Genomic DNA, 21,481 nt, shown 5'->3' with positions numbered 1-21,481 from the left:
AACATCTAAATGAAGCTCGTTTGGAAGCTATTTTAGGACTTGGGAGTGTTAGAAGTGGCTGAAGCAGGTCTGAGTCCTTTTCCACTCTGGGGCCCTTGGGTTCTTCTGAACTTGGGCTGCTGTGACAGGGCATCGGTGTGGTGGGTCCCTGGGACAGCAGGCAGTGTTGGCAGGAGAGGCAGACAGTGCAGGTGTCGAAAGAGCACCCGGAGTGCAGGGGAGTCGGGAGCAGAGCCACCGAGAAGACAGAGGTATTTCTTGGCATCTTTGTAACTTCGGAAGCTCTTTCCTGGGTGATTCTCCACCCCACCTCCTGCAGCGACCCCTCCTTGTTCACCTCCCCTGTCTGCCCCCTGGTCTTAGCAGGTCATGGGGCTGACAGCAGGTTATGGTGGGCTGATGACACCCTCATTTCTGTTGCCAGCCCTGCCCCTGCCCCTCAGTCCCCTGACTATTCAGTTCTCTGTGCTCCACTTGCTGTGAGTTACCTGTCCTTCCCAAGAGGGTTTATGCACGTGCCTGAGCTGTCTGTGTCCACGACCCCTTTGCCACCCCGTCCGCTGGCCTTGGTGCTGGAGTGATCTGCACATAGTCAGTGCTCTTCCCTGAGTCTTTATTTGATGAAAGTCAACGTTTTTACATGTCTCTGTCTTCTGATGTTCACTGAGAAGTGAACAGTATGTAATGTTTCACTTTTTATGTTTTCCGTGTGTTTTTAGCCCCCTGTGCTGTCAGGAACCTGCAGGACTTGGCTCGCATTTACATCCGACGCACACTTAGGAATTTCATAAACGATGAGATGCAGGCCAAGGGGATTCCTCAGAGGGCTCCACCCAAAAGGAAGAGGAAGCGGGTCAAGCAGAGGATTAACACTTACGTCTTTGTGGGCAACCAACTCATCCCCCAGCCTCTCGACAGTGAGGAGGACGAGAAGATGGAGGAAGACAAAGAGGAGGAGGAGAAGGAGCCGGGCGAAGCCTTGAAGCCGGAGGAGCCGCCCCAAAACCTGCTGCGGGAGAAGATCATGAAGCTGCCCCTGCCAGAGTCTCTAAAAGCCTACTTGACATACTTCAGGGAGAAATAGCTTAGAGCAAGAAGAGAGGATGCCTACTGATAATTCCTTGCATCTTGAAAATGTAGCATTTGTTAGGAGTTAAAAGAGAATTCTTTCTTTCATCAGAGTGAATTTATAGTGGAAAAAGGTATAACTTGTTTCTGTCTTAGTAATAAAAATGATGTATTCAGTGATTAAAAAGAATCCCTTTTATAAAATATATTTTTCTTTAAAATCTGAAAAATTGCTGTTTTAACTCAGAGCAGCTTCAGGAGTGGAACTCAGCCGTAGTCAGGACTGGGTCTGCAGATCCCCGTTTGGTTCCTGACAGAACTAGTTAGTGGTGAGGGCTTGACTTAACTTCCCTCAGGGAGACACAATCATGAAGCGCATATGATTGGATTTGAATTGCAGTCATGTACAGTTCCTGCCTGGGAACTCTGTCTAGCAAGGAAGGCAGACACTTTGCAGACCCCCTACTTGCGTTGCAGTCCCCACTGCCAAGTTGCTGTAGACCTACTCCGGGCAATGTATGAGTGCAATAACAATGCAGATACTGAATAATTTAGCTTTAAAAACCCACGTTTCATGGAATTCAACAGCACCGCTACTCTCGCTTTTGAATCTGTTGCCAAAAGACATGGGGAAAGCGTCTGCTTCTCTCATCAAGATTTTAAGAACTCATCAAGTGAATATCAGAGCAAAACGTACATGCTTAATACAGTTCTTAGTTTGTATGGACCCTTGACATTTTCAGTATTTAAACATGGTGAGGCTGTGTTACTCCGAAGTTTTAGAAGGTAGTGGTATATTTAGGACTGTTTTCCTTGTCATCCACTGTATAGAGTATTTGGTTCAGGAGAGGCGTAGTTCTGTGTGACTGTCGATGGCTCGTGGATGAGTCAGGCCCAAGCAGGCTGGCCACAGGTGCACTTTAGCAGAGGGAGATTCTGGTTGATTGCAGGCTTGCCCTGGACAGGTAGGGCAGGACATCCTGCCCTGGTCTGAAACTCATCTCTGTGGTGTCGGGAGCGTTCACAGAAATGATGTGTAGATGCCTTTTGCTTTGAAAATCCGGAATCATAGTTTAATCTTGGGACCTGCATTGGGCTCATTTAACTTCTTCCCATGTTTTTATTTTGTGGTTGTTTCTTGTGGTGAAATAACAGTGGTTTTCATTTTTCGCTTAATATCACATACTTTATTCATTATTTGAATGTCAGTGGTAAAACAGGTAGTAAAGGCCATTCTTAGCTTACTAGGGCCTGAAGAGTCATTCCTTGCTTAGGAAAGTAAACAGTGTAGCCTATTTACTATTTAGTGTTCTGATGGATTATACACATTTTTAGAAGGAAGAATTTGAGAGTGTCACTTACTGCCACCAGCATCACTGTTAGAACTGTTGATCAGACATGCTTGAGGAAATGCAGTCACAGTGCAGTTGAAGGACTATGATGTTCTGCAGACGTTCACACATAGACGGTTCCAAAAACACCTCAGTTCTGAAAACTCTACACATGTAAAAACAAGTGTTCCAAGTATTCTGAGCATGAATTATCCCAGGATCCCTTTAGTAATGTCAAAGATGATTTCACGGAAGCTGCTGGTTTTATACCAGCGACTGAGCTGGGGGCTAGGAGGTTGGGGGTATAGTGTCTCCACAGGGTTTCTTAGAGGACTACTAAGCTATAGTTACTGATGCATGCCCATCTTATTTCTATCAAGGAAAAACAGTTGTTTCATACAGTTATATTAGAAATGGTCATTTTATTTTGAAACAAATGTGTTTTAGGAGATGAATCTTGAGTTCCTGGTGCCCACATATTTTTATCTTGTACCCTCACCCCAGCTTTGTTGTTTTTGAAACAAGTGTCCACGTATGTAAAGATAACCTTTTCTTAAATGATTTTACTATTCACGAGGGAAGTTTTTGTTAAGGATCTATTTGGAGATTGACTTTTTCATATCAGCTTTCATTCTGTTGGCCTTGGCAAAACGTACCATAGATTTTCATAATCATTGCCAATTTTTGGTCATTGAAATGTACCTTTGTGTTTTTAAATGCATTTGTTTTACAGTTGCGACTTTACTATTGAAGAAGTAGAAATAAAAAATGAAATTTTAAGTGAAAGCCCTTTATCTACTAATGGAAATTTATTAGAATGATTGAGGATATTTTGGGTGTTTATTTTTTAATGAATCATGTTATATTTGAGTGTGAATAATTATGCTTTATAAAGTGGAGAGGTTGCAAATAAAGATGAAGTAATTGAAGGTGATGAGCAGTGCATTCATGGGGTTTTACAGCAGGATAAGCTTTATTTATTTTGCAGAGAGGAGGTAGGCCTGAAGAGGGGAGCAACACTTCCCTGAGACCACTGGTTGGAGATGGCGTGAATAGTGTCCAGCATCTGATAAAGTCCCAAAACTGCCAGCCACACTGTAACTACCAGGAAGGTCATTTAAATCTGTGCTGCTTGTTGGTTGATATATCTTGGTTCTAGTATTAATAATGATGTTATTAAAATAGCATTTGTAGTTAAAATACAGAAAATGTAAGCATCGGTTTCTAGCTGTTTAAGAGGATAAAAGTGAAGCAAAAGCTGTTAAATTACAGGAAAACTTGGAAAATTATTTTAAATAAACACTTGGCATATAATTAAGCATCACTATCAGTGGCCTGCATTTTCTTTTTCCCTTTTCAGGTTTTAGAGAAGAAGCTCAGTTCCTGCGGATGTATGCTGAATTATAGCATAGAGGTGTCTGTGTCTGGACATCTCATTGCCTTTTGACTGCTGCCACGTCTGAAGGCTGTGGGGTTCCTAGAAGTTAATTTTTATAAACTATTTGAGCAGAGATGAGGGATATTTATAAGGTGCATGTGAAGTCTAAGGACTGATTGAATGCACATGTAAGGGCAGGCATCTGGCTTTCCGCTGTGGTTTTATACACACTTGTATCTCTAAGTGATGTGAGTGCACCCTATGGATTCCTGTGCACTCACTTTTTACTGCACATTGTCTCTCTGAGCCTGGTCCCTGTTGTCTGTAGTGATGCTAGGTCATAGCTCAGTTACCTGTTCATCCTACTGCTGATGGACAGGTGGTCCCCCAGACCACTCAGCATGCCTGCAGCTGTGTGCGCCAGAGTCTGTAAGCACCCAGCCAGGAGCAGGAACCACTGCCCAGAGGCCGTGACAATGTCCACCTTTCCCAGAAGGTGCAGAATTATGCAGACTTGTGTCCCTTCCAGCAGTGTTTAAATGTTCTAGCTATTCTGTATCCTCACCTACATCTGACACTCAAGTGCTGTTGGGCTTTGTCACTTAGTAGAGAGGTTTTGCGTCTTTTCAAGTGCTTCTTGGTTTCAGGTTTCCTTTTGGTAAAATTCCCATTAAAATTTGGTACAATCTGAATTCACCAATGTCTTTTTGGTAAAATTCCCATAAAAAAGTAAAATTAAAAGATGCTTGTTCCTTGGAAGAAAAGCCATGACAAAGCTTATGACAAAAGCTAGACAGTGTTATTTTAAAAGGAGACATTACGTTGCCAACAAGGTTCATCTAGTCAAAGATAGCGTTTTTCCAGTATTCATGTATAGATGTGAGAGTTGGACCATAAAGAAAGCTGAGCATCAAAGAACTGATGCTTTTGAACTGTGGTGTTGGAGAAGACTTGAGAGTCCCTTGGACTGCAAGGAGATCCAACCAGTCCATCCTAAAGGAAATCAGTCCTGAATATTCATTGGAAGGACTGATTCTAAGCTGAAGTTCCAATACTTGGGCCACCTGATGTGAAGAACTGACTGATTAGAAAAGATTGAAGGCAGGAGGAAAAGGGGATGACAGAGGGTGAGATGGTTGGATGGCATCACCAACTCAATGGACATGAGTTTGAGTAAGCTCCGGGAGTTGGTGATAGACAGGGAAGCCCGGTGTGCTGTCGTCTATGGGGTCACAAAGAGTTGGACACGACTGAGTGACTGAACTGAAAATTCCTATTCAGGTCTTTGGTAAATTTTTGTAGATAGTTTCTTTTTAAAGATGTTTTTATTTTCAACCTTCATTGTATCCTTATGTCTTTACGTGTGTTTCTCACTAACTTCACAGGCTCTGCCCTCAATCTTTCCCAGCATCAGAATATTTTCCAATGAGTCGGCTCTTCGCATCAGGTGGCCAAAGTATTGGAGCTTCAGCATCAGTCCTTCCAGTAAATATTCAGGATTGATTCCGTGTCTAATTCCAGTATCTGAACTCTATAGTGGGCTTTTTCTCGTGAAAGCTAACCTACTATCAGCTAGCTTTCATAAGCCCTGTTTCTCTTGTACTTTCTGAGCACTGCTCTTTAAGTGCTGGATTTAAGGTTTTCACACTACTCAGGGAGAGTGGCATGAACATCCATGGCAAAGCGAATCTGGGCATGTTACATCTTCAGGGAGACTTAACTCCCTTCCTCCTTTCAAATAGCAAATTTTGAAATAGGCAGTTTTCTTTGCCTTCTCTGGGAGCTGGGGGTGGGTAGATGGGTTATTTTTAGTTCACCATTACTGAACTTGATAGGGATGGAGATTCTAGTGAAGACTCCCCATTTAATTTAGGAAAGGGCTTTTCTCTTCTTCCTGTGACCCTGCTGTCCCAAATCTGTAGTTAACGTGAATTGCTTAGTTGCTCAGTCGTGTCCGACTTTTGTGACCCTATGGACTGTAGTCCACCAGGCTCCTCTGTCCATGGGATTCTCCAGGTAAGAATACTAGAGTGGGTTGCCATTTTCTCCTCCAGGGGATCTTCCTGACCCAGGGATCAAACCCGAATTTCTGGCATCACTTAGTTAAGTAAATTCTCCAGCTAAACAAGACTCCACCTTGCTGACTTAGCATTTTCACGATGCAGCTGTGTCATTCATTGCTCCCTGGGTCCTGCAGTTCTTAGCCTTATATTCATGGAAGGCAACAGTAGGGGTTTTTTTTCTTCCCATTAAACATCAGCTTAGACTTTTAAACTAGAAAGTTTTTAGTCGTTTCCTTCCAGGAAAAAATGCGCTACGAATACAATGTAATATTTATGATATTTTGAGCTGAAAATGGTAATAAACTTGCTCTTGGCCAAGTTCTCCAAATTGCAAACATCAGCAAGAGTGTTGGAATGATAGCAATCGGCCTGAAAGGAAGAGGCTGGCTTTGTGGTTTATTGATAACAGACAATCAAAGACACATGAATGATGTCAAGCATAGTTCCAGGTTATTTTAAAATAAATCGTTCTTGTTCATGGAGACAAGTTTTTTCTTTTTTTATATTTAAAAAAAAACCCCACGTATTTAAAAAGTTCGAACATTCTGCCAAAAGAGGGCAGTATTCACTTGCAGTAGAATAGAAAGTGACTAAACAATTACTGAGAAAAGGTGAATAAATGTTTTCCCTCATACTTAGAAGGTGGATAAAATTTGACAAAACGTTCTCCACTCACCATCTTTGTCTCCCACGCTGGTCATCTGGAAGTGTTGCCTAAATTGACCAAGTTTTACTTTGTTTTTCTGTTTTATATATATTTTAAGTTCTACTTTATGGATAAGAGTTGTTTGAAGAGTTCAGTCTCTAAAGATAAAATCAAGAACTTCTCATACATACCTGCTTACCGAGCGACCAGAAAGTGCACGCTGAACCGAGAGACGCATTCACTGCAGAAGCTGCTCCTCCACCGGTGTCGGTGCGCGAAGCGGGCAAGCGCCGGGTCTGCAGGCGCGCGCCGGGTCTGCAGGCGCGGGGCCCCCGGGGGCTCTCCGCTCACACGCGCGTCCGGGGGCGAGGGCGGGGGCTCAGGGCCACACCGGTCCTGTTACATATTCAGTAGTCAGGGAGAAGTCAGAAATCACTGGCCCAGTGTCTGAGGAGCGCAATATACAGAGAGAAAGGAAACCATCTTTTGAGAGCAGACAGGAGTAGGGGGTATGTGCACGTAGATAAGCCAGTTATCACCACACCTGCCCGTTAGGGTTTGAAATGTTATCGGATAAAAAGAAGAAAAGCTGGCCTGCGTGGACGAAATAACCAGTCACCGTGAGCTCCGAAGCCCGCCCTGCGGCTGAGAGGCTGGGCTCCGGAAACGGTGCCGCGACCGCGGGGGAAGGACGCGCGCCTACCCGGCGGCTTTGGCGCGGATGGGTCCTCGACCCGCGACCCCCGCACGCCCCAGACGAGCCCGCCGAGCCCTCCCCCGCACCCCCGGGGCCCGGCCCAGATGGTGGTCAGAGCTGGCTTCTACCTCTCCTGCGACCCCAGGCCTCCGCGCTTAGACTGGAAGGAAAGAGCGAGCAGTGAAGTCCTGAAATGAACTGGTGCGCTCCTGGGTCCGTCTTCTTTCCAACTTCTTCCAGAAATTTCCACGGAGAACTGTCGTCTTCATTCCTTTGGTAACTTTCCTGCACAGATTCCCAATTTAGTCCCTTCATCATTCTCACACCCACCCCGCCCCACTCCCACCTTTCCTGCTCTGAACCGAATGAACGGGGTCTGCTGCATTTGGAAATAACTCGTAATCTCGCGCGGGGCTCGCGTCCACGCCGCGTACTGCTCCGGGCTGGGCCTCCTCCCGCACTCTCCGGTGGGCGATGCTCCCGGTTCCCTCAAACCACCCCCGCCCCCGGCCCCTCGCCCCTCGCCCCTCGCCACCAGGCCAGGAGCGCAGGGGCGGGGCCTGTGGGCGCCCAGTTCATCACCCAGCGGCCCCTGTGGGCTGGGAGAGCACACCACATCCTACTTCCGCGTGGGATGTGGGGAGTCATGAAATGAGGGTTTTTAGCTCGGTAATGAAAGTTGACACTGGTGGTTGGCTGTTACACATAAAACATCTATTCGGCCCATATGTCTTCATCGTAATTTTTATTAAGTATTTTGTTAATTTTGTATGCTCCTGAATATGGAATTGTCTTACTAGAAACACTCACAAAACAGATTCTTAAGCCTAGGGCCACTTCCCGCAAAGTGGATGCTCTTCCTGGCTTGTCAAGTCTCAGGACCGTAAATAGCAAATCTCTGAGTGTTTTTCAGAAAGTAAAAGAGCATACTTTTGGAAAAGAATACTTGCAGAAACTGAATCATAAATAAAATATAGCTTCTGGCAGGAATTGGGACGCCAAGAAGAAGACGTAAGGGCTATTTTAAGAACCGTCCTGGTCGGTCGTTTGCAAGTGAAGGCGAGAGGGCTGCACACAGGAGGAGCTGAATTCAGCGACCTGGGTGTGAAGCTGGCTCTTCCTGGTCATCCCTGGGATCCAGGGCGAGATGCTCAGTCCCACAGAGCCTGTTCCTTCATCCACGGCAACAACAATACCTGACTTGGAGAGTTGTGGGTCTGGAATAAATAAGGAGCAAGAAATGCCTCGAGGGTGCTTGGTCCTTGGGAACCAGGCAGTGGGTAAATTCTGTGCTTCTTACAGGTGTGTGTAGAGGAGAACATGGAGGAGGAAGACGATGAGGACACGAGGGTGACGTGTCTGAGCCTCTCCGGGAGCAGAGGGTCAGGGTGAGGAGCAGAGCCTGCCAGGATGGTGGACACCTGCCCGCATCCCACCCCAGCCTGAGGTGGTCAGCTGAGTGAAGTCATCCCAGGGCCTCGCCTCTGACGGTGTGGCTCATGGCTACTGCGGAGAAGCGATTCAGGTCCGGGTCTGTGAGTGTTGCTCAGATCTGGACCCTGTTTCCGCCCGCATCTCTGTGCCTCCCTTGCTTCCTGTCACACCCCAGAGAACACTCTCACTACCTCCCACCCCGGACTCCAGCTCACTTTATGCAGCCTGTGTGCTCTGCACTGACTAAATTGTGGGTAAAAGGGCTCTTACTAGAAATCTGAGAACTGAAGGTGAGGCTGGGAGCTACTTTGACCTCCTGTTCTGCTGAGGGTGGGTGAGCTCTCACCTGGCACCAGGTGCTGTGGGAGCCTTGTGACTCTGGCCGCCAAGTTTACTGGGGATCATTGCTTCTGGAGCCCCTGTGGGGTGTCAGTGTCCTGGTGCTCACACCATCCTCTGCTTGATGACGATGAGGTTCCTACCACAGGGATGTGGAGGGGGTGCTCGGAGGGGTACTCTGTCCCCCTCATGGGTAAAAGGCGAGAGTCGAGTCTTCCTGCCACAGGAGGGAGCAGTGATGACAGAGGTTCTAGGCTGTTGTGTCGTGTGTACACGTGGGCAGGTGGCTGTGAGACTGCACGTAGGAAAAGGGAAGTTTGTGCGTCTTATTTACCTTGCTTTGCCTTGAACGTGAAAATGTTGAAGGTTTGAGTCACAACTCAAGAGCCTGCTGTGAAGAATGTAGCCACTGACAGAGGTGAGGACAGCCTGATGTGGTGGGCTGACTTTGCCTGCCTCTGTTTGAAGGCGTCTGTGATGGGGGATGCAGACGGGGGTCTACTCTGAACACAAGGGAGCTTACAGCCCAGGAGGGGATTCAGGGTGGCAGGTGTGAGATGACTGGCAGGTATGAGATGACTAAGAGGAGACGTGGTTGGAGGAGGGGTCTCTTGCTGGAGGTAGAATGGGAGGATCACACCTCGAGGTGGGGGGTCACTCTACACCCACCTGGCAGATAGAAGGGGGCTGTCCCCCCCATACTTTTGAACCATGAGTGGAGCAGTGTATTAAGTTGCCATTGGTATTTTTCTTGATGGATTAATTTCATGATAAAGGTAATAAATATTAGAACCACTGATTTTCTACCCTTTTGTCCATGTAGTTTTTTCTCTATTGAGGATACAAAATTTCTCTCCCTTTGTTCTGCTGAGGTTTGCAATCATATCAGCCTGTAAATTTGCACCAATGTGCTTTGTGGATGGAGAGTACTAATTAGTAAGTCAGCTACCTATGTAAATAACTACTGTATAAATACATGTTCAACATAGTTTATGGGAGAACAAGCCCTATAAAAGCTATATTATTCTTATGTACATATTTAATTTTGGAACAAAATGAATCACTGTGAAACCTTTAATTTCAGAAGCCCTTCCTTGGGTAAATTGTATGCAGAATACAATTTCACAATGACTGAAAATAGCCTGTGTATCTTACTCTAAAGTGTGAAAATGTCTTACAATAATAGACACATTTTTTGATCATTTATATGAATTTCATAAAATAATATGGAGGAATTAGGTATATACATTTTCAAATTATAGGTTTTTTTTTTAAGAAATAACCAATGTCTGTTCTTTTGTATCTACTCTATTGACGTACTTTTAACTCATTCTTTTAAATCTCTTTTGTGAACTTATATTCAGAAGATATATGATTCTTTTAATCATTTAAATATCAACAGCAATCTAAAGTTGTTAATACTTTCATCTTCCCACCATAGATAATTTAGAAACAGTAACATTGATGACATTTCTCTGGAAAGCAATAAGGAATAGCCTTTAAAAAATGACGATTAATAAAGCATTTTTATTAACTAGCTAGTTATTGCCATTGAAAGTTACATTGATTTTAATCTTTTGAGGTTCGACAATATTATTGTTGAGAGGGGAGGAAAATTCTGATATTCTTCCAAAATAAATTGTTGTTCAGCTTCTCCGATCCTTTGTGAATCCATGGACTGCAGCATGTTAGGCTTTCCGGCTCTTCACTGTCTCCTGGAGTTTGCTCAAACTCATGTCCATTGAGTCGGTGATGCTAACTAACCATCTCATCTTCTGCTGCCCTCTTCTCCTACCTTCAATCTTTCCCAACATCAGGATCTTTTCCAGTGAGTTGGCTCTTTCTATCAGGTGGCCAAAGTGTTGGAGCTTCAGCTTCAGCATCAGTCCTTCCAATGAATATTCAGGGTCGATTACCTTTAGGATTGACTGCTTTGATCTCCTTGTTGTTCATGGGACTCTCAAAAATCTCCAGCACCATAATTCAAAAGCATCAGTTCTTTGGCACTCAGTATGCCTTATTGTCCAACTCTCACATCTGTGCATGACTACTGGAGAAACCATAGCTTTGATTGTACAGATCTTTGTTGGCAAAGTGACGTCTCTGCTTTTTAATATGCTGTCTAGGTTGGTCATAGGGCTTCCCTGATAGCTCAGTTGGTAAAGAATCTGCCTGCAATGTAGGAGACCCTGGTTTGATTCCTGGGTCAGGAAGATCCACTGGAGAAGGGATAGGCTACCCACTTCAGTATTCTTGGGCTTCCCTTGTGGCTCAGCTGGTAAAGAATCTGCCTGCAGTATGAGAGACTTGGGGTCAATCCCTGGGTTGGGAAGATCCTCTGGAGAAGGAAAAGGCTACCCACTCCAGTATTCTGGCCTGGAGAATTCCATGGACTGTAGTCCATGTGGCCACAAAGAGTTGGACACGACTGAGCAACTTTCACTTTCACTAGGTTGGTCATAGCATTCCTTCCAAGAGGCAAGTATCTTAATTTCATGGCTGCAGTCATCATCTGCAGTGATTTTTGGAGCCCAAGAAAATAAAATCTGTCACTATTTCCATTTTTTCCCCATCTATTTGCCATGAATTGATGGGACCAAATGTAAAACATAGACTTCACTTTGAAAATTCGCTTTAAGTACTGAATATTATGAAGTGAAAGAATCCTGTTGTTTCAGTCACCATTAAACCATTAAAATGGCAGAGATATTAAACAGCTTTCCTATAGATTATATGTCAATGGATTAAATAAGACACTCATATCAAGGCACTGCATTGAAATTACACTGCAATCAGTATTTGATGCTCTTTTAAAATCATATTCTACATAGTAGCCATGTCTTCTTATATCAATTTACATGTTTCCTAAGGTTTTCTTAAACATGACTCCCGGGAGCAGGATTCTTTTGGGGAGAGTGTTTCCTAGAAAAGGCAAGGGCTGCTGTAGAGGATTGCAAGCCACTTTTCATGTTGCACATAAAGATTCAGTTCAGTAGAGCAGCCTTGAATACCTGGTAATAGAAAATGGACCGCTGCTGGAAATGGTGTAAATTGTGTACACTTAGCGAAAGGACTTTTCAGTGTGAAAGACTCAAGATGCCCTGTTTCTTAGCAGAATGTTGAATTTGATAACATGGTAAATAAAGGCATGGGCTTCCCTGTTGGCTCAGTGGTAAAGAACCTGCCTGCCAATGCAGGAGATGAGGGTTTGATCCCTGAATTGGGAAGATCCCCTGGAGAAGGAAATGAAAATCCACTCCAGTATTCTTGCCTGGGGAATCCCATGGACACAGAAACGTGGTGGGCATCCATGGGGTCACAAGAGTCAGACAGACTTAGAGACTAAACAACAAATAACAAACAAACAAAGGTGACAAGTCTGGTCAAACTATAGCAAGTGAAAGTGGCTCAGTCATGTCCGACTCTTAGGGAAGCTTCCCTGGTAGTTCAGATGGTAAAATGTTTGCTTGGGAGAAGCCCCTGGAGAAAGGAATGGCAACCCACTCCAGTATTATTACCTGGAGAATTCCATGGACAGAGGAGCCTGATGGACTGTAATCCATGGAGTCGCGAAGAGTTGGACCAACCAAATTATAGCAAAGTGATCTGCTATACGGAACCTCCAAGAGGAACCCCTATGCAGAGTGCAGGCTGGAAAAGGGGGCTGGCTGGATCTGACCCAGGGGAGTCTGGTCTACCCTGAGGGTCCCATCCTCCATGACATCCCTTCTCAGTCTTGGGTTCAGCAATAGATTCCTGGATATAGTACCAAAAGCACAGTGACAAAAGAAAAAGTAGATAAATAGTTCTTTACCAAAATTAGCAACAAGGACGCCATTAAAAAATAAGACAAAGAATGGGAGAAAATTTTCAGATCATATATCTGACAAGAGTCTTTTGTAAATAGAACAAGGAGCCCTTCCACCTCGACAACAACGACAACAAAATGGGTAACACAGTCAAAACTGAGGAAAGTATTTGAAGAGCTGTTTGTTGAAAGAAAATACACAAATGACCAAGAAAGCCCATCAGAAGATGCTCGATGTCATCAGTCACTAAGGAGATGCAAGTCAAAGCCGGACCTAGCAACAACTTTAACCCTTGAGAATGGCGAAAATGAAAAGATAAAAACAAGTGTCAGCAAGGACGTGGAGGAACCCTGCTGATGGAATTGTGAAATGAACCACTTTGGCAAACTTGGCAATTCCTCAAAGCCTTAAATGTAGAATTACCATATGACCTAGTAACCCTAATCCTAGGCAGATAACCAAGATAAACAAAGATATGTTTCCACACAAACGGCTGTACAGGGATGTTTATAGTAGTGTTTCCTTGTTCAGTCGCTAAGTCGTCTCTTACTCTGAGACCCCATGGACTGCAGCACACCAGGCTCCTCTGTCCTCCACTATCTCCTGGAGATTGCTGAGATTCATGTCCACTGAGTTGGTGGTGCTATGTAACCATCTCATCCTCTGCCACCCCCTTTTTCTCCTGCCCTCAGTCTTTCCCAGCATCAGATTCTTTCCCAATGAATCGGCTCCTAGCAGTAGGATTCATCAGGATGTGATCCAAATGCCCATCGACCGATAAGTGGATAGAGACAATGGGGTCTGTCCATTCCCTGGAATATCCTTCAGCAGTAAAAGAGCAGTACTAATTCATGCTACAGTGTTGAAAATGCTTTGCTTGGTGAAAGGCGCCAGACACAAGCCAACATATATTGTATGGTTTTATTTGTATGAGCATCTAGAATAGACACATCACGAGGGCGATCTAGTTTTGACGTCTGTCACCTCGTTGATCACCAGGGTTGATCTGGCTGATCTGGCTGGCTAGGTGGGTGTCCCCTTTCCTTTCTCACCTTTCCCTGCCTATCCCTCCCAAAGCTGCATGCTCGGTTGAAGAGGACAACCATCCCCAATAGAGGAGGACCGGTCCTCGGTCAAGGGCATGCAAGCAGTTGTGCTTCCCTGCTAGAACCTCCAACAAGCTCTCAGAATAGACACCTTGTAGAGACAGTGATGTAGGGGCCGTGGAGTGGGTGAGTCCATGGGAGGATTTCTGCTCATGAGGATGTGTGATGAGATAGATAAATGTGGGCATGATGATGTGTTTTGGGTTTTTTTGGGGTGATGAAAATATTCTAAAAGTAGATACTGGTGATTGCTGCACAGCTCTGCCAACACACTAAAAACACCGAATTGCACACTTTAAGTGGGTGAGTTTTTTGGTATGCAAATTCTATCTCAGTATGGCTGTTATACAGTTTTCCCCTTGGCTTTCATTTTCTCATTTGAGAAATGAGAAAGTTGGGGTTGATTTTAGCTTCTTCTTGGGCTTCCCTGGTGGCTCACACAGTGGGAAGATCCTCTGGGGAAGGGAATGGCAACCCACTCCAGTATTCTTGCCTAGAGAATCCCATGGACAGAGGAGCCTAGCAGGTTACAGTCATGAGGTCACAAAGAGTCAGACACAGGTAAGCACACACACACATCCTGTAAGGTGAATCTCGCTTGAGTCTCAGTTCAGTTCAGTCGTTCCGTCCTGTCCAACTATTTGCAACCCCATGCACTGCAGCACGCCAGGCTTCCCTGTCCATCAGTCCTTCCAATGAATATTCAGGGATGATTTCCTTTAAGACTGACTGGTTTGATCTCCTAGCAATAGACATTTGAGTCTATGTCAGTGTATATGTTTGTCTCACATCCTGTGACAGATTTTAAAATGAGGATTCATGTTATTTCTGTACTCTGAAGTGTCTGTTAAACAGCATGTATATTTAGTACAAAATGCTGTTTATTGGACTTCCACAATAGTGTTTTCTTTTTTAGCAGCTCAGTAAGCCATCCTAACTTTATGAGCTATAGTAACTTCATTAACTGTCTCGTTCCCTCCCACAGGTCCATAATCTTGTTAAACTAAACCAGCAGCTGGAATGTGGAGTTAAGGAATCTAATTTAAAAATTAATTCCCTTATCCTTGTTAAGGATGAGAGATTTCCTAATTAGTCCTGACAAGGAGTCAGTTTTGATGGACTTTTTAATTTTAATAACATATTAGCTTCCATATTTGTTTGTCAGATATGTAGAGCAGCAGGGGTATCTTGAATTCCAAACTAATTGTAAAGAAATTTGAACTTTTTCCTTTTTCTCCAGGGAATTAGTCCAGAGCTAAGAGAGAAGTTGGAGCTCTGGACTAAAAAAATCCCCAGGGGCAGCACCCAGTGGGGATTGGGAGGGGCTGGATTCAGCAAGGTTTGCGCAGGGTTTGTGTTTCTTGTGGCCTCGCTCTGATGTCTGTGTGCGTGGGGGAGCAGTCACCTCTCATTCTAGACAGACTGATTTTGGTGCAGGAAGACTGTGGCCGTGCGTGGGTGAGAGGCCCTGGCTGGGTGGGGAAGGTGGTTCTGACTAGGAGCTGCTCTGTGTGGAGGCTGTATGCAGTACCATCGGGTGGGGGTGGTGCTGATGAAGACTGCAGGGCTCCTAGAGGAGCAGTACCGCCTCTGCACAGATGCAGAGTCTACTTCAGAAGAAAGAAAGTGAAAGTGTTAGTCAGTCAGTCGTGTCCCACTCTTTGTGACCCCATGGACTGTAGCTCACCAGGCTCCTCTGTCCATGGAATTCTCCAGGCAAGAGTACTGGAATGGGTTGCCATTTCCTTTTCCAGGGGATCATCCTGACCCAAGGGTTGAACCCTGGTCTCCTGCATTGCAGGCAGATTCTTTGCTGCCTGAGCCACCAAGGCAGAGTCTGCTGGGACCACCTGATGTTTTCCTTCCATGGGTGGTGTCGTAACTGCGGGGTTTTTCTGGTAACTGGCCCAGCCTGTGGTCGCCTTCATGGTGGTGATGTCACAGCTGTGGGTGTGTGGGTGCCTGTGCAGTGGCCGTGGGCCTGGGGTCTAGAGAGCGGGCTCTTGTGGGTCAGCTGCAGCTCCTGTGCCCCCAGGGTGCTGGCCGGCCTGCAGCAGTGCTGGGTCGAGAGCCTGAGATGAGGGAGCAGAGCTGTTGTCTGCTGGGGAGCACGGAGCAGCCAAGCAGGCTCTGGGGCTGGGTGTACCCTGGGGTGGAGTGCTGCCAGCTGTGGTTGTGGGCAGTTCGACAGAGGCACTGTTGGGGTCCCCAGTGGCAAAGGCTGCCTGGGCCCCATAAACCAGGCCACGGGACCACAGTGGTGCCCGCCATGTGGCTGGTGTTGCTGGACCACCTTCTTTGATCCTTGCTGCCTCCAGTGTATCTGCTGAGCTGGTCTCCCCATCAGTCCTTTCTGTGCAGTTTTTCTCCTTTTCTTCTCCACCGTGTTGCTGTAGGTTCTTAATTGGACTCTTCAGCCCTCCTAAAGCTATTTTCATTTGTGAATAGCTAATTGTTTTTTGTTGCAGGCAATGAAGACTGGTATCTCCTAGTATATCATCTTGCTCAGTTTAGGTTATTTTTTAAAAAATTATTATCAAAATACCTATGAAAAATAATGTGTTCAGTTTTGTATATTTAATTTGGATTTTAAAGAGTATATATTCAAATAGTCTTTGGATACAATCATGTTTAAAAAAGTCTTTAGACCACTGAGAGACAGTACATGACAAGATAGGGTTGGAAAAGAAGACATAAAAATAGAGCTCAGAAAAAGGGAAAATAGCAGTAGAAAGGTAGTGTTTTAGAAGCAGTCTGCTTAAATTTTTAAAAGCTGATAATAATGAAAGAGCAGGCTTCTGCCATTCATGACCCATATAAAATCTGCAGAGTTCATGATACATTTTTCAGGTTTAATGACTGGTCAAAACAATAAAAACAAGCCAACTGAACATTGCAAATTGTTTAGATTTTTTTTACTACTGATCAAAATAATGAAAATGAGCAAGGAAATTATTCTCATCAAATCCACAATTTTATCAGGTTTGATCAAACTGATAAAACTATAGTCTTTACCAAATGAAGCTTGAATTACTGATCAAAATAATGAGAACAAATGCCAAACGCATTTACATCAAATTCCTAACCCAGAAGCACAGAGGCAGTTCTTGTCCAGCATAAGATGATGAAGAAAATGGCTTCCCAGAATGGGCAGGTTGGAGGGGGAAGTCGGGACCAGGAGCCCCACTGGCTTCTGAAAGCCAATCCTGGAGGGTGGCCCTGCTTCCAGGAAACAAAGCGATTTGGGTTCATGAAGAAGAAATAGAAACGAGCCTTTACATTCACAGATCGTGCATATCTTGCGGCCATTTCCTTGTGTTTTCTAGTCTCCTGTCAGTTATTTGTGATGGAAGCATGTGAGTTCTTTATGAGGAGAATAGTAAGAAATCACTATTACAGAGAAAAACACATATAATACAATGGCTAGAATGTAAAAATTCTGGAGAAATAGCAAAAAATTGGTATTTAACAAAGAGAGTGAAGTCAAAGTCACTCAGTTGTGTCTGACTCTTGTAACCCCATGGACTGTAGCCCGCCAGGCTCCTCTGTCCATGGAATTTTCCAGGCAAGAATATTGGATTGGGTTGCCATTTCCTACTCCATTAACAAAGAGAAGTAATAGTAAAAAAAAAAAATTGGTATAATGTTCTAGAAATACTGAGTCAAACATAGTGATGCCTTATTTATTTATAGGGCTTCCCTGGTAAAGAATTCAGTGTATTTTCCTTGACCATGAATATAGTTGGTGATGGAGATAACTGGAGATTTTTAAAAATTATCACTAAATTGGATGATCATGTACAAATAATTAGGAACAGCTGAGTTCTTATTAAAACTCATCTATTAATTTTTTCAAATATCTTAATTTCATTTTTGGAGGCTCTGTTCTGAAATGTATCCATTTAACTTGTTATCCATTTGGTTACTCACTAATATTTAAATTTATCCAGAATCTTTATAAGCAAATTCATGAAGAAATTTAGAATGTAAAAATCCCTGCATGTACAGTTAGCTTACAATTATAGATATGATTCATGGTTACTTTTTTAATGAAAATATACTGGTTATGATTGTTAAATCAAATATATCTATTTAAATAAATATGTATTCTTGAATAGGAAGACAACATCATAAAGACGAAATCAGGCATGTTCAGGGTAGTGTGGCTGTAGACAGGATTTAACATCATAAACGTCTTTTTTAAAAGTTAGCTTGTGCATTTATTATAGTACAATAAAAGTACCATCAGATTTTTTTTTTCTGGAATGAGATAAGTTGATTATCAAGTCCACTCAGAGGAAAATATAGGTAAGAATTGCTAGAAAAACTCTAAGGGCAACAGGGCCAGTTTGAAGCTCTAGATACAGCAGATAATAAAGCTCATGACAAAGCTTCTCAGAAAAATAATAAACTGGGAAATTCTAGTAAGGTTAGCAGATGAGATTAAGGATGCCCTTAATTATTACAAATTTATGAAGAATCTACTCTTCAGGGTCAGAAGTTTTCCCCAGCAAAGAAGTGCAGCATGAGCTGACAATTAGCCTGTGAATAGTTGGCCTCAGAAACCAAAGAGGAACTGGAGAGTCTTTTGATGAAAGTGAAAGAGAAGAGTGAAAAAGTTGGCTTAAGACTCAACGTTCAAAAAACTAAAATCATGGCATCCAGTGCTATCACTTCATGGCAAATAGAGAGGAAACGATGGAAACAGTGACATACTTTATTTTCTTTGGCTCCAAAATCACTGCAGATGGTGACTGCAGCCATGAAATTAAAAGATGCTTGCTCCTTGGAAGAAAAACTATGACCATCCTACATAGCATATTAAAAGCAGAGACATTACTTTGCCAACAAAGGTCTGTCTAATCAAAGCTATGGTTTTTCCAGTGGTCATGTGTGGATGTGAGAGTTGGACTATAAAGAAAGCTGAGGGCCAAAGGATTGATGCTTTTGAACTGTGGTGTTGGAAAAGACCCTTGAGAGTCCCTTGGACTGTAAGGAGATCCAACCAGTCCATCCTGAAGGAAATCAGTCCTGAATATTCATTGGAAATACTGATGCTGAAGCTGAAGCTACAATACTTTGGCCACCTGATGAGAAGAACTGACTCATTTGAAAAGACCCTGATGCTGGCAAAGGTTGAAGGCAGGAGGAGAAGGGGACGACAGAGGATGAGATGGTTGAATGGCATCACTGACTCGTTGGAACATGAGTTTGAGCAAGCTCTGGAAGTTGGTGATGGACAGGGAAGCTTGGCATGTTGCAGTTCATGGGATAGCAAAGAGTTGGACATGACTGAGAGACTGAACTGAACTGATAGGTTTATTATAGTCATAAAAATATTGTACACATTTATACATAAATGTATAAAGGCGAAGGCAATGGCACCCCACTCCAGTACTCTTGCCTGGAAAATCCCATGGACGGAGGAGCCTGGTGGGGTGCCGTCTGTGGGGTCACACAGAGTTGGACACGACTGAGTGACTTAGCAGCAGCCGAGTGACTGAACTGAACTGAATTGGCCTTAAACATGGTTTGGCTCATTCCAGGTGTAGACCAGTTACAGAGGAGAAACAAGAGAGCCGAATGAATATATAGAGAAAAATTATAAATCTGGTTCATCTCATTTAAACTGTGCTGCATAGATAGGATATGGATGACACACATAGGCAGGGGTGGTTCGGTGTTGATAAGATTAACAGGTGATAAGTTTTGATGGAACTGAGGAATTTATGGAGTTGAGGAAGTACAGAGAATAATCCTTTTCTGTCCTCAAGGAGTTCAAAAGTTAGTGGGCAGTTAAACAACATACACACAAACACACGTGCAAAGACACACAAAATCTAGCCTGGGGCTGGTGCATGGGGATGACCCAGAAAGATGTTATGGGGAGGGAGGTGGGAGGGGGGTTCATGTTTGGGATTGCATGTAAGAATTAAAGATTTTAAAATTTAAAAAATAAAAAACTAAAAAAAAAATTCAGATGGCATTCTGAGATCCTTTATGTATTTGGAAATTGTATATATATATATATATATATGTTTTCTTGATGTTAATGATATAATTAAATGTGCTCTTGTAAACCTGTTAATCTCTATGGTAGGAATATACATGTTCAGTATAAGTGTGGCAGAACAACTTCATGATGGCAGAACAGCGTGAACAGAAAGTGTAAGACTGTCCGTGTGGACATAGCCTAGATGATGACAGCTTGAATTCTTTCCAGGGTTGTTCACTCTTTAAAACTTTGATAACAAGAGTAGTCTTTTTGGTTCATGATGGCAGATTGATTGCCTTGTATATTTACATTTTACTAGGTTCACTGATGCGACTGTTAAAATTGACTATTTGTTAAAATAAAAATTGACTGTTTGTTTCACAATGACGACTTGATGGGCTTTTGAAAGCAGTTGTATTTACGTTTTACAGGATCTGCTATTCTGAATTTTTGGCAGTACAACAGGATCCACCTTTGACACTGCTTTTAAGCAAAAACCAAGAAGAGCAAGTTTGAAAGTGTGTTTGGAGGTTCTGAACAGAGCATGTGTCTACCCGGGAAAGTTCTCCTCCACGAAGCAGTATGTGTGTGGAGGATGCACGTGAATGAATAAGGGAAGGACGCAGGTCCGCCCGCCTGAGGATCTCAGCTGCCACATTCGAGCACCCTTGTTATTGCATGAGGTTTCAGAAAAGTGGATGGGGTGGGGAATGGTTTGTTTATTACAGCAGAAATGTGGCTTTATGTCCAATTATCAGAGAGGATAAGAAGTTGGTGTGTTGGTTCAGAAAGACTGGTAGATGATAGAGATAGGTGGGTAGGTAGATAGGTGGGTAGGTGGCTAACTGAACAGTGGCTGGTGTTCAGTAAGTAACGTGTACATTAGTGTTGGTTATTATCTTTGACAAAATCCACCTTCTTTATTGTCTCATTAATTCTGGTCATTCGATGGTGGCAAGTACCCCATTTTATTTTTTTCAACATGAATCAGCCATAGGTACACATATATCCCCTCCCTTTTGAACTTCCCTCCCATCTCCCTTCCCATCCCACCGCTCTAGGTTGATACAGAGTCCCTGTTTGAGTTTCCTGAGTCATACAGCAAATTCCCGTTGGCTGAAAACATGGAACACTTCACGAATTTGTGTGTCATTCTTGTATAGGGGCCATGCTAATCTTCTCTGTATCATACGAATTTTAGTATATGTACCACTGAAGTGAGCACAAATACTCCATTTTTAACATAAAAGATAAAATCTGAGTTTTAATAATGCATATTTTGTTGGGTCTCCAGAGGTGTTGCTTTATGACAGACATTTGGCTGTAGAAGACCTGAACTGGGGCATGAAACAGTGAAATCCTAATTTTCTCATTACTTGGGGAGGGCTCAAAGATTGGTGTATTTAAAAAAAAACCTTTAAATCATGGATAGTCTCTTTGGTATGCCTAGTGTTTTAAGAAGAGAGTGATAGAATTCCAAACCATAGTGCTTCCCCGAGTGTACAAAAAAATCAATCTAAATAAATATTTTAAAGACAGCCAATTATTGGACTTGAGCCATAAAACCGTGTCAGTGGTGGGTTTTCTTTTTTTCTTCTCTTTTACCATCATGACT

General features: G+C 43.5%; 1 protein-coding gene, 1 long non-coding RNA gene and 1 other non-coding gene across 10 annotated transcripts in view; 2 read left to right on the top strand and 1 right to left on the bottom strand.

Moving 5' to 3' along the window:
* PCMTD1 (protein-L-isoaspartate (D-aspartate) O-methyltransferase domain containing 1) overlaps window positions 1–3,723 on the top strand; it is a 48,283-nt gene extending 44,560 nt beyond the window's left edge. For all 8 annotated transcript variants that reach the window (XM_069600009.1, XM_069600015.1, XM_069600012.1 and 5 more), the window contains one exon: window positions 720–3,723. In XM_069600009.1, coding sequence (XP_069456110.1) covers window positions 720–1,084 — 365 coding nt within the window. In that variant the 3' untranslated portion in view covers window positions 1,085–3,723. The remainder of the gene's footprint in view (window positions 1–719) is intronic.
* A 3,363-nt stretch (window positions 3,724–7,086) lies between these two features.
* LOC138445760 (uncharacterized) lies at window positions 7,087–9,762 on the top strand. The gene is made up of 2 exons (XR_011258991.1): window positions 7,087–7,459; window positions 8,486–9,762. It is a non-coding gene; the product is annotated as an uncharacterized lncRNA (long non-coding RNA).
* Window positions 9,763–20,984: 11,222 nt separating this feature from the next.
* Window positions 20,985–21,091, bottom strand: LOC138446356 (U6 spliceosomal RNA). Its single transcript, XR_011259293.1, has one exon. It is a non-coding gene; the product is annotated as a U6 spliceosomal RNA (small nuclear RNA).
* Window positions 21,092–21,481: the final 390 nt, after the last annotated feature.

Source organism: Ovis canadensis, chromosome 9, assembly GCF_042477335.2.
Source record: "Ovis canadensis isolate MfBH-ARS-UI-01 breed Bighorn chromosome 9, ARS-UI_OviCan_v2, whole genome shotgun sequence".
Classification (NCBI taxonomy): domain Eukaryota; kingdom Metazoa; phylum Chordata; class Mammalia; order Artiodactyla; family Bovidae; genus Ovis; species Ovis canadensis.
Note: the sequence above shows the minus strand (reverse complement) of the source record. Positions and strands in the feature narration are given on the sequence as shown.